Source organism: Pelophylax lessonae (genome assembly GCF_965119305.1).
Source record: "Pelophylax lessonae genome assembly, chromosome: 4".
NCBI classification, from domain to species: domain Eukaryota; kingdom Metazoa; phylum Chordata; class Amphibia; order Anura; family Ranidae; genus Pelophylax; species Pelophylax lessonae.
Window position 1 is genome coordinate 153,182,835 of NC_138771.1, and position 13,185 is coordinate 153,196,019.

Consider the following 13,185-nt stretch of genomic DNA (forward strand, 5'->3'; position numbering starts at 1 on the left):
CAACAATATAAGACATTGTACTGAAATGCACAACATCATACTTTCTCGACCAAGGCCTGGCACCCAGGACCCCTCCGATCTCTCACAAATGGTCAGAGAGGGACGTGAGACACCAGGCACTTAATAGCACCACATATATCAGATACATAATGCGCCTGTTGACATGTATAGTCGTCCCATTGGACAAAACATTCCTTGAAGGAGTACCAACTTGGAACTGTTGGATACCAACTTAGGGGTAGGGAGGAGGGGGAAGGGAAGGGAAGTTCGTCACAGTCTCAAAGTCACAAATAGAGGAGCCTACTAGGAGGATGCAGTCGTGGGATACTTGGATGTCCAAGGCTCCCAGGCTGAACAAGCAACTTGGTTAGTTGTGGGTAGATGAGGCAAACATTAATTCGTACATAGCATGTGTGTGAGTAGTTTGAACCGTCTCGCTGATATTAGGAGCAGTGGGTTGTTTCCAATGCCTGAGGAGAATTAAACGTGCTGCTAGCAGTATGTGTACTAACACCATTCGCAGGTGTCTGGGCAATTGGTCTATTCCCAGGGAGCAAAGCGCCATGGGAGGTGTGAGGAAAAAGGGGGATCCCACTATGCCGGCCAATATGTCCGATAGGGCAGTCCAGTATCCCAACAGTTTGGGGCATGCCCATAACATGTGGAAGAGAGTGCCAATCTCCCCACAGCCCCTCCAGCACTTAGGAGAAGAACCTGGCGAGAACTTGGCGATGCGCTGGGGAGTTAGGTACCATCTTAGATTCAATTTGTGGGTCAGTTCCCATAAACCTACAGATTTAGTGGCCACATATGTGAATGTCAGAGCCCTTTGCCACTCCGAAGCCCGGAATTGCCGGTTGAAATCTTTTTCCCATAAGACATAAGGGGAGGTCTTGACAAAGGTGAGTTTATCTTGCATGAAGTTATAGAATAACTAAATACCCTTAATGTTGGAAACAGGAGCCCTGAGGAACCTTGCCACCTGCCAAGGGAGGGTTAGGGTGGTAGTGGGCGCACCCTGAAGGAAATGGCGAATCCTGAGATAGGTATTTTGGTCCTGAGAGGGAATACCAAATTCCACCTGTAGGGAGTGGAATGCCTTGACTGCAGGACCAACCAGAAGATCCTCCACAGTAGACACTCCTTGAGACATCCAGACCGTCACACTAAGATCTGGGATGACTAGGGGTAGGCTTCGGATAGGCAAAGGGGCAGACGTGGTAGGGCCTGTGGTGTGAAGGCACTGGGTAAACTTATGCCATGTGGCTATTGTGGCTACAATTGTCGGAGAAAAGGAGTGGGATGGCCGAGGAAGATATCTACTCGCCAAGAGGTAGTTAAGTAAGTTATGCCCGGGTATCTGAGAGGATTTGAGGCGAACCCACAGGTGTAGAGAGGCAGGTTGGAACCACGCTCTCATTTGTGCTAATACCACAGCAGAGTAATAATCCTGAATGGATACATGCCCGACCCCACCCGCTTTCCTATTGGGTATCAATTTGCTGAATGCGCAGCGTGCCCTTTTCCCTTTCCATAAAAATCTATTTAAAAGGGTCTGAGCCTTCTTAAAAAAGGCAACGGGGACTGGAATTGGCAACAAACGGAAAAGATAGAGCAGCTGGGGGAGCAACATCATTTTAAACGAGGCTAGTCTACCAGACCACGTCAACTCCACTGCTGCCATGTTTTGTAGTTTTGTTTGGAGGGAGTCTAAAAAGGGAGTATAGTTGGCCTGTGCCAGGGTTCGCAAGCTTGAAGTGAGCGTGATCCCCAGGTATTGGATGCCCTCAGGTGACCACTTGTAGGGAAAGGCGTTCTCCAGTCTGCCTCTAACTGACGGAGAAATCCCCAGAGGCAATATACTAGATTTAGAATTGTTTACCTTAGAGTAAGATATCTTATTAAATAATTGCAAAGCTACATGAACATGGGCCAGAGATTTTTCTACATCCGTCAAAATCAAAATGATGTCGTCAGCAAATAGGCTAATGGTATGGGGCGTGTTTTGAATGGTCAGACCATGGATATCAGGATGAGAGCGTATATAAATTGCCAAAGGCTCCATGAGGAAATCAAAGATGAGTGGCAAGAGAGGGCACCCCTGCCTCGTTCTATTAGTTATAGGAAAGGGGTCAGATAACGCCCCTGCCGTCAGCACCTGCGCAGAAGGCGTTGTGTATAATGCCATAATAGCCGAATGAATGCTCCTCTGGAAGCCAAAGGCCGATAGGGTATGCGATAGGTAGGACCAGTGGATGCGATCAAACGCCTTCTCCGTATCCAGCACAAGGAGAAGAGAAGGCATTTGCGTGGACTCAGCCGAATGGATTATGTTGACCATTTGTCAGACCTTTGGCAAAGTTTAATGAAACCGGACTGATCCGGGTGGATAAGGAGGGGTGCAATCTCCGCCAACCGTAACGCTATAAGCTTAGCATAAATTTTTAAATCACAATTTAAAAGTGAAATAGGAAGGAAATTCTGTGGCACAGTAGGTTCTTTCCCTGGTTTAGGCAGGGTCACAACAGTCGCTTTAAGCATCTCTGGGGGGAAGGCCGAGGAGGCAGAAGCAGTGTTATAGATACGCACTAAATGGGGCACTAGTATTGTTTGAAATGTACGATAATATTTCCCTGAGAAACCATCCAGGCCTGGGGATTTATTAAGGGGGAGAGTATCTATCACTTTGCTCACTTCTGCCTCCTTGAAGGGGGCATTCAATGAAGCAAGGGCAGTGGGGGAAAGCTTAGGAATAGCAATGCTATGTAGAAAAGCTTCAATGTCAGCCGGCGACGGCTGGGGTATGGTAGTGTCATCCGCAAGATTGTACAGGGACCTATAATAAGTCCCAAACGCATTGGCCATATCCTGCGGGTTGAAGAGTTTCTCGTTTGAGGTGGGATGTATCAAGAATTGGGGCCTGGATTTCTTGCGGATACCTTTCAAACGCTGGGCAAGGAGTTTGCCTGCCCTGTTACCTTGGGTATAATGTCTCATATTCAGTCGCTTAGAGAGGAGCTCAAATCCCTCCAGCAACAGGGCTCTCAACTCCTGCCTCGCAGTTATCAGTCTATCGGAAATGGATTGGGATGGGCTTTATTTTCAACTTCTAGATCATGAATTTCTTTGGATAGGTCATCAAATTTCTTTGCTCACTGCCTCTGTACCCTAGCCCCCAGTTTGATAAAGGTCCCCCTGATGACCGCCTTATGCGCTCTCCAAAGGAGGAAAGGATCGTTGCCAGAGGAAGCGTTATCCAAAAAATAGTCTTCCAACCATCGAGTTAGCTCACTCTTGTGTACAGGATCTTGAAGAAGTTTTGTGTTCATTCTCCAGATAAAGACTGGATTCACAGAGAGCGGGTCCTCCAGGGTGAGCGAGACCAGAGCATGGTCAGACCATGTGATGTCGCCCACCCCCGAGGACGACGCCCGCATCAGCAAACCACGGTCCAACAAAAAAAGGTCTATCCTGCTGTAGCACCTGTGTGGAGCTGAAAAAAAACTGTAGTCTCTCTGAGGCATGCAGACACCTCCATGCGTCAAAGAGATCGTGTCTATGGATGTGAGGCTGCAGGCCCTGTGGTTTCCGTTTAGGTGAGGAAGAGAGGTCCACACTCGGGTCCGGGGTGAGGTTGAAGTCACCACAGATCAGAAGAGACCCCCTCTGTTCTCTATGGATTATGCACATTAGCTTGTTAAAAAAGTGAATTTGTTTAAAGTTAGGCGCATAAGCAGTAGCAAGCGTATAGACAGTAGAATTGATTTCACACACAAGGATTAGATATCGACCTTTAGGGTCCCTAATTTCCTTCAGCAGGGTGAAAGAAAACTGTGTCCTTTATAGCAATCATAACCCCACTTCTCTTATTGTCGGCATTAGCCTGGAAAATATAGGGGAAACTACCATGAGAGCAGCGAGGAGGGGCAAGCACAAAAGTGGGTCTCTTGAACCAATAAGATATCACATTGTTGTTGTTGGGCTTTCGACCAAAGTGTTCTACGCTTAAAAGGATGGTTGAGGCCTTTAACATTTAGTGTCCATTCACACTTGTACGACTTGTCAGGCGACTTGGTCAGCCTGACAAGTTGTGCACCGTCGCTCCCATTGTGTAGTACAGGAGCCGTTCTAATAGGAGCGACACATGTCGCTCCGAATTAGAAAAAGGGTCCTGTACTACTTCGAGGCGACTTGCATAGACATTCATTTATGAAGTCTGTGCAAGTCGCGCTGCACGCGACTTCACAGGTCGCCCCTGAAGTCGGAGCAACCCAATGTGAACGGGGGCTTACAGGGCCGCTAATAGGGGGGGACCACCAGCCCTCTTGTAGGGGGCCCGAGCACACAGGGGGGGCCCGCACCTGAATCTGATCTGTCCCTCTCCCTGCTATCAGCTTTTATCTGTTGAGAAAGAGACAGTCGTCCCTCACTAATCCCCCTCCCTTGTGTGGGCCCCCCTCACAGCACTAATCTCTGCTCAGGAGTTTATTTGTAAATTGTTTCTCTCTCTCTGTCTCTCTGATCACTGAGCTTCAGCTGCCCCTCCTGTATATTTTTTTCATCTCATCTTTTGTATTTAACATAGTTTTTTTTTTAGATTTAGCAGGAATTATGCGAGTTATGTTATAATTGTGTCTGCTAATAGTGATTTTGTTGTAATTTTAGCTAAATATATCTTTAATATTTTCTTGTGGGGGCCTGCCAGGTAGTCTGTACGGGGCCCCGCGATTTCTAACAGCAGCCCTGGGGGCTTATAGTGAAAAGCTTCAGACCCATAGTGAATATAAAGAGATGTGCTGGTTATGCATCAGGATGAGAGAAGTACCTCACAAAAAGACAGCAGTGACCTCCAGTGGACTAAGTCGGTAGTGGCCCTTCAGAAGAATCCGCTGACCAGGAAGATATTGCTTGTAGTGTCATTGAAGAAGCAACTCTTGAGTGAAGAGATCTGTGACTTTGAAATGGATGGAAAAAGAGGGGACAACAAAAAAAAAAAAAACAGCAACCAAAAACAGAGCAGGTGTGCATTAATCATCATCTGCATCGGGGGAAAGGGAGTACAAGGAAGTAGTGTGCAGCTAACTTGCTGCTCAGGTTGGGGGGAGAGAAAAGAACAGGGAGTCATGCGGGAACCTCCGCTCCAAGAGGACTGATCCTAAAAGGTTAGAAGCACCCTGCTGTTACTTGTGCTTCCGGGAATTTTTGGTTGTGACCAGGCTCCAATCCGAGTCCGGGCAAGGGGATTTATCCGCACGGGAATCGGCATCTGGGCAGGAGGGGAGTATGTTCCATGCCTTGAGGAGTGCTAGGCCCTTTTCCAGGGAGGTGATGACATAAGTGGACCCCTCATGCGTGATTGTGAGCTTGGAAGGGTATCCCCACCTGTAAACAATGTTTTGGTTCCGCAAAGGCTTGGTGATGGTGTTCAGGCTTCTGCGGCGCTGCAGCGTATACTGAGAGAGGTCATCAAAGAATTGAAGGCCTGAATAGGGTGGAGGTAATTGCTGGCTGCTCCTGGATGCTTTCATGATGCGGTCCTTGAAGGGATAAAAATACAGTCTGAGAATCACATCCCTAGGGACCGCGTCAGGAAGGTAGGAAGGTTTGGGCAGACGGTGTATGCGGTCTATGGTCACGTCCAATTCTGACAGGTCGAGTAGGAGCACTTTAATCAGGGAGGAGGCAAATGCAAGCAGGCCATCTTGGTGAACAGTTTCAGGGATCCCCTGTAACGCTCCTGCGTTTTATGTATGATGTGGATTTTCAGCTGCAGAAATATTCCACTTCAGTAGTCATGTAGAGAAACGCTGAGACACCATTCCCAACTCTCAATGACTCATCATGTGTGGAGGATCTCAATTCAGCAAGTAAATACACACACTCAATAAGATGTTTCCTAGAGTGGCTTATGTATATAGTAACACAGTGATGATAGGCTGAAGAGACAGGTTGGGTAGAGATGGTAGATGACAGACACTTGAAAGGAAATGTTCTTGAAAGTAAGATAGTAGCAGATGAGATGCAGATAGGTTTAGCAATCATGTATGGTAGCAGATGACAGAGTAGCAGGTGGACATACAAGAGAGATCAACCCAGTGCAAGAACAGGTGGTAGTAGGCTCAAGAGCTAGCAATCTTAGATAATACAGATGTAGTAATAGTCCTTAGTATGCAGAGCTAGATAGTGTAAGCTTTAGTATGAAAGTTATAGAGGTTTCCCGTACGGGGTACTTATCACTAATAGCAATGTAGCAGAGGAGAGGTTCGGCAAGAGCGGATGATCCGGTAGCGGGATACAGGGATCAGCGCAGCGTGGTTCCGACAGCGAGGTAAGCTTGCAAGCATGAGAGCTTCAAGACAGGTTAGCATCAAGGCACAAAGCAGTTTGAACGAACACATGTGAGTGAGAGCCGGCGATCTAAAAAGCCATCAGTCTGGCGCTCAGTGATGACAGCATCAGTCTTAAAGGTGTATGCGCACCTTACCAAAAGAGAATGGTGGGGCGCATACACTTATGAAAGAGTAATTAGGGTACCCAAAGGTACCAGAACATTACATCCCCCTGATTTTGAGGTTATTCCTCCTCGACCTGTCCTCCATGTCCGCAAGTTTAGAACGGACCCAGTCCATCTCGTCCTCTTTCTTGTCATGGGCGTCTACCAGATCATTAATTGTGGTGGCAAATCCCCCCATTTTAGTTTCTGCATGATCCACTCTGTCCGATATGGATTGGAGGTCTCTGCCCACTCTATTCATGTAGGACGCCATGTCAGATTGGCTGTAGGGAACTCTTCAATAGAGTCTGGCAAATCCCTGGTGTCTTCCTCTGTCTCCCCGCCTGGGCTCCCACCTCCTCCTCCTTGCTCCTTATCCATTCTAAACCTGGCATTGGCAGGGCTGCCTGACAGGGGGGTAGAGTGATAATCCCCAGGAGAATGGGAGGCAGGGTCCACATACCTTGTGGGAGGATGTCCCTGCAGCTGCTGCGAGAGAGCGTGCAGGAGCAGGAGGAGAGGAGCCGGCGCCATCTTGTCTAACTGCATGCAGCTGATGGACGAAAAAGGCCGTGAGTTTTTGCGGCCGGGCTTCCTCATTTCTCTTCCTCGTCATGTCTCTGGAGGTGAAGGGGACCGGATCACACTGATTGCGGGCAGATTGGGTGTCTGGGTGCGCTGTGCGGGCCGCTGCTAGTCGCTCAGGAGCAGGAGCTGTGTTCTCAGGTGGCCATCTCGGTTCCCGGCAAGCCACGCCCCCCCCAATGTATTTTATAGGTACAAAGAAGCCCAGGTTTTTTTTAATCATGTCTCTTAGACCCTCCCACTCTAATGTTTTGCCACGCCCACTGTTTTGCTGCGCCCGCTACGTGCGCCGCAAGTCACTTCCCTATCATGTTCCCTCATTCTCAGAAGCTCGGACGTTGTGAGGTATGTTCTGTATGTATGAACAATGCAGTGCCGATTCTCTTGTATGGTATGTCAGGTTAACAAAAAAAACAGTGAGTGCTTCCTTCCACAAGATGGTGCCCTGTGTGGTTATGAATAATCGATTTTTATCGTGAAACGCGTCAACCCGACACGTCTGTGCGTGTATTGCACTGTCTGTCTGCTGTATTTATGGAGAATAAAGGAGTCCTATTGATTTTCATTTAACATCTCCGAGTGCGGTCTTTCTCATTTTGGATGTCTACATGCTTGGATGGCGGATCTGACCTGCACCGAGTGCTGAACTTGCACCTGAGCGGCTTTCTTCCCTGTTTTTGTTTGCCCTTTGCACCTGCCCAGTAAGATTAGCTATTACAGTGCACCACCCTGTGGGCAGTCGGTGAGGGGGGGGGGGGGGACACAATAGCACAGCTGGGAAGATCGCTGTACTAACACAGCAAGTTTTAGTACAGTGATCTGTCAGTTTTTTCCTTCAGCCAGTACCCAGCTTTAGGCTGGACAATAGCCAACCAAACTGGGTTAATAAGAACTGGAAGAAGACAAAACTAAAATCAGGCTCAATTTTCAAGAGGATCTGAGACAATAGATTTAAGAATGTGATTGCTCACTAGGAGTAACACATAGTTTTTTTTTTAAAAAGACTTTTACTTAGTACCTACTGCTGAACCCCCCGAAGAACAAAAATTTATCTACGGCCCTGCACCCCTGGTATAACAGAAAAAAAAAAAGAGAGAGCTCTTAGCAGGTATAAAGTGCAGGCACATACCTGCAGCAGCTTTCATTCACATCCTCTACTGCCAAATGCCAACAGCTCTGAACAGGCAAAGCTATGAGAGTGAATGAGCGCTGCAACATTTTTAAACCTGCAAGAAGCTCTTTATTTTAAAAGTAACAGAGTCACTATTTATTGATATATTGCTGTAATAAATCAATATGTTTTAAAAACCCCTCTAGTCATCAATTCACCAAGTCTCTCTAAATAAAACAATGTATTTATCATTTCTTCAGTCTGGATCTGTCCAATGTGTCCGCAAGCTGTGTCCTCCAACGAATTGTCCTCATCCTGTGACCGGACCTTGTGATTGCCCCTCGTGTCAAGGTGATTGTTGATTGATAGTGATATTATGAAGACGACTTTATTTAGGAACCTTCAGAAAATTACCCCCCCCCCCCATCAAATAGTGTGCATATGTGGCACATTGCCTATGTAAAGTATTAAAAGGACTATTCACTGAATCTAATTAGATGGTTCTTCCTTTCATTCCTGTAGATTGGGAACCACACACACACACACACTTTAGCACATGAACCTGTCTTGATGTTGGGAAGAAAACACTGCCAAGAGCTTTTAATGCCAGCCAGTTCAACAGGGGTAACATCTACCTCTTAGGTTTGTTTGGCATTATCTTTTTTGATAAGAGAATTGAAGTTAAATATTAAAGGTGTGTGACTTACCAGGGTAATTTTTTTCATTGCTACTGTCCCTCACCTAATTTTTAAAGGTGAGTTGAAATAGTACTACCTGTAGTCAATTATATAGTGTCATTTTTTGGAAAATTATACAAGTACTAATTGTGGAAGGGTTAGGATGAAGCCACCACTTGGTTTCCAGATTTTGCTTCCATCGTTCATTTTTAAGTCCTTCCCAACATCACAAAACATCAGTTGCTGCATAATCCTGCATAAACAAATGAGACACCACTCGTGTCTTTATATACAAATCTTAATATACAGTGGGTACGGAAAGTATTCAGACCCCCTTAAATTTTTCACTCTTTGTTATATTGCAGCCATTTGCTAAAATCATTTAAGTTCATTCTTCTTCCTCATGAATGTACACATAGCACCCCATACTGACAGAAAAACAAAGAATTGTTGACATTGTTGCAGATTTATTAAAAAAGAAAAACTGAAATATCACATGGTCCTAAGTATTCAGACCCTTTGCTGTGACACTCATATATTTAACTCAGGTGCTTTCCATTTCTTCTGATCATCCTTGAGATGGTTCTACACCTTCATTTGAGTCCAGCTGTGTTTGATTATACTGATTGGACTTGATTAGGAAAGCCACACACCTGTCTATATAAGACCTTCCAGATCACAATGCATGTCAGAGCAAATGAGAATCATGAGGTCAAAGGGGGTCTGAATACTTTCCGTACCCACTGTAATTACTGTATATTCCTAGTATAAAAAGGTCAAATTCAACTTTCCCTATATTCCTCTTTGGAGTATTGTACAGTATCTTGATTTAAAGTGACAGATAGCTCATTGGCCTGGAATATTGATTGTCTTCCTGTCTCTAGGTTGCCATTTTCAAGGTCGGAATTACCTAGATGGGGATGCTTTTACTTCCTCACACAGTGAATGTGAGCAGTGCCGCTGCATGGTAAGTGAAGGAACCTATAAGACCCAAGACACTAAAGTAATGCCATGATATCTTTACTGATTAAATAATAGTCAACTAGTGGCATATCTTTTTCTAATTCTCAGCGAGGGCATGTCACCTGTGTCCCTCGGGCCTGTGAAAACGTGAACTGTCCTCACCCTGGAGAGGATCCATGCATGTGTCCGGTGTGTGATGGATGTAACTATAACGGCCAGGACTGTCTGAATGGAGAGAGCTTTCCTGACCCTGAGGATGATTGCAGCCGCTGCACTTGCAAGGTGAGGCTAACACTGGAAGCAGTAATTGATTTGGACTGTTTTGCAAGTCCTTACTGAGGCAGTACATAGTTCTTTAAGCTGGGAAAAGATGAAAACGTTGATAAATCTAACTAACGGTAAAAAAATAATAAAAAGATGATACATATAAAAAATATGTATAAAAAGCCATTTCTGTAATGCCCTATTAATTATTTATTTCCTTTTTACAGAATGGAGAAGTGACCTGTGTGTCCCTTCCATGTCCAGCTGTATCATGTCTACATCCAGTGACACCACCAGGAGAGTGTTGCCCACGCTGCACTGGTATATGTAAGCACAATGGACGCACATACCAGAATGGTGACAGCTTCCAGTTACCTGGGGATGTGTGCACTCAATGTTCCTGTAGGGTGAGTCCAATCTTCTAAATACAGTGCTAGACTGGCCATTTAGTCTATCAGAATGTGCTCTGGTGGACCTTACTACAATACTTGTCTTGAAATGTTTAAAAACCGTAAACACATATATCTGTACAGCTTTATTATTTTAGAAATAACAGACAGTCTATCAAACCTCATGCACAGCAGACACATTTCACATATTTAGAGCCACAGTGCCACACCATTGCCACCCTATCACAGGAAGCTGGATTAGGTGGAATTCAGCGACAGGATTAACAGATATTTGTGGAATTTTGCAAGGAAAATAAGAGAAAAATATAAGTGCAGAAAAACTTATAATTAAGTACTTTTTGTTTAACCACTTGCTTACCAGGTCAATCCTAACACGTTTCTCATATATGTCAAAATCTGTGTTTTTTGTTTTTGCTAGAAAATTACTTAGAATCCCCCAATATTATATATACATTTTTTAACAGAGGCCCTAGAGAAAAAATTGATGGTCGTTGCAATGCTATATGTCCTACTGAATTTGTGCAGCTGTTTTTCAAATGCAATTTTTTTGGAAAAAATGCACTTTAATGAATTATTAACAAAAACATAATATATAACCCAATTTTTTGTAAAATATGAAAGATGATGTTACGTAGAGTAAATAGATACCCAACATGTCATACTTTGAAGTTGTGGCGCCAAGTTACAGTACCAAAAAATCTCCATAGGCAACACTTAAAAAATATTTACAGGTTACCAGTTTAGAGATACAAAGGATAGTGCTAGAACTATTGCTCTCATTATAACGTTTGCAGCAATACCTCATACGTGTGGTGCCAATACAGTTTAAATATGTGGGTGTGACCTATGTACACATTTACCGTTGTGCGCAAGCACAGGGGCGCTTTACTTTTTTTTTTTATTTATTTTATTAACATTTTTTTTTTTTCATTTTGATACTGTCCCATTAAATTTTTTTAATCACTTTTATTGCTATCGCTATTGTCATCTTGTGGAGGTATGTGAGGTCTATAAGACCCCTCATCTCTCCTCTACAATGCAAAGCATTAGATAAAATAAAAAAAACAAAAAAAAAAAAACATTGATCTAAAGTTTAAAAAAAAGGCATTGGACTGGAACCGGAAGCGAAGTCACGAGGTTGCTTCGATCCTTCTAGATCAGGGCTTCCCAAACTTTTTTGGGCCGAGACCCACTTCTGAATACAGTTATTTTTCGGGACCCACTTGCTTATAATTGAATATTCTAAAGCGCTACGGAATTTGTTGGCGCTATATAAATGCAAATATTAATAATAATAATGCATATTTTAAAGGGAGGGGGATGTTAAATTAAAAATATCAATCAATTTATTTTTGAATACACTTAATATTTAAATAAATATAAGGCTATATGGCACTCACCCTCCTTCCTCTCCCAGCGGTCCACAGTGAAGGTGAAGCCCCTGTTTGCCCTCTCCAGGGCCCAGCACACCTCACCCAGAGTCTCCATGATGAGGAGCTCTATGCTGGTCTTGGTTTCCTGGCTTTTCTCCTTCAGATCCTCTACTGGGGTCACAGAAGCTGCCATGAACTCCTGACACCGCCAGGCCACCTGGTCCTCCTATGACACCAAGGCTGCTGTCTCTGTCCGCTATAGCTGAGAGAATCCCGCCGCCAGTCTAGTTATTATTATTATTATTATACAGGATTTATATAGCGCCAACAGTTTGCGCAGCGCTTTACAATGTGAAGGAAGACAATACAGTTACAATACAGTTCAAAACAGGAGGAACTAGAGGGCCCAGCTTGTTAGAGCTTACAATCTAGAAGGGAGGGTCAAGTGAAACAAAAGGCAATAACTGTGGGGGATGGGTTGATGGAGAAAAGGAGGTACATTTGTTAGGGGTTGGTAGGATAGGCTTCTCTGAAAAGGAGGGTTTTCAGAGATCGCCTAAAAGCTAATAGAGTGGGAGATAATCGGACAGATAAGGGTAAGGAGTTCCATAGGATTGGAGAGGCTCTGGAAAAGTCCTGGAGGCGAGCATGGGAGGAGGTGATGAGTGAGCTAGAGAGCAGGAGGTTTTGAGAGGAACGAAGAGAGCGATTAGGTTGGTATTTTGAGATGAGGCTGGTGATGTAGCTGGGGGCTAGGCTGTGGATTGCTTTGTAAGATGTTGTAAGTATTTTGAATTTAATTCGTTGGGTGAGCGGAAGCCAGTGGAGGGCTTGACAGAGAGGAGCAGCGGACACTGAGCGATTGGTGAGGTGGATGAGTCTGGCGGCAGCATTCATGGTGGATTGAAGGGGGGATAACCTGTGTAGAGGTAAGCCAATGAGAAGGGAATTGCAGTAGTCGAGGCGCGAGATGACCAGGGAGTGAACTAGGAGTTTTGTTGTGTCTTTGGTTAGAAAGGGGCGTATTTTGGAGATGTTGCGGAGGCTGAGGCGGCAAGATTTGGACAGCGATTGGATGTGGGGTTTGAAGGAGAGTTCAGAGTCCAGGACAACACCTAAGACCTTGGCATGTGGGGATGGGCTGATGGTAATGCCATTGATAGTCATCACAGCTGCTGCCAGCAGGACCAAGGAGCTTGCTCTGCACTCCATGAACATATCCTACATAACAGCCCACATACTTACTCACTGATGCAAGTATCCTCCTAGCGGGAAATGCAGACCAGCCTCCATAAACTGCATGGGCAGG

General features: G+C 45.0%; 1 protein-coding gene across 2 annotated transcripts in view; it reads left to right on the top strand.

The window, feature by feature from the left end:
• Positions 1-13,185, top strand: part of KCP (kielin cysteine rich BMP regulator) — a 176,798-nt gene that overhangs the window by 127,628 nt on the left and 35,985 nt on the right. For both annotated transcript variants that reach the window (XM_082252857.1, XM_082252858.1), the window contains 4 exons: positions 8,450-8,540; positions 9,751-9,833; positions 9,938-10,111; positions 10,321-10,500. In XM_082252857.1, coding sequence (XP_082108983.1) covers positions 8,450-8,540; positions 9,751-9,833; positions 9,938-10,111; positions 10,321-10,500 — 528 coding nt within the window. The remainder of the gene's footprint in view (positions 1-8,449; positions 8,541-9,750; positions 9,834-9,937; positions 10,112-10,320; positions 10,501-13,185) is intronic.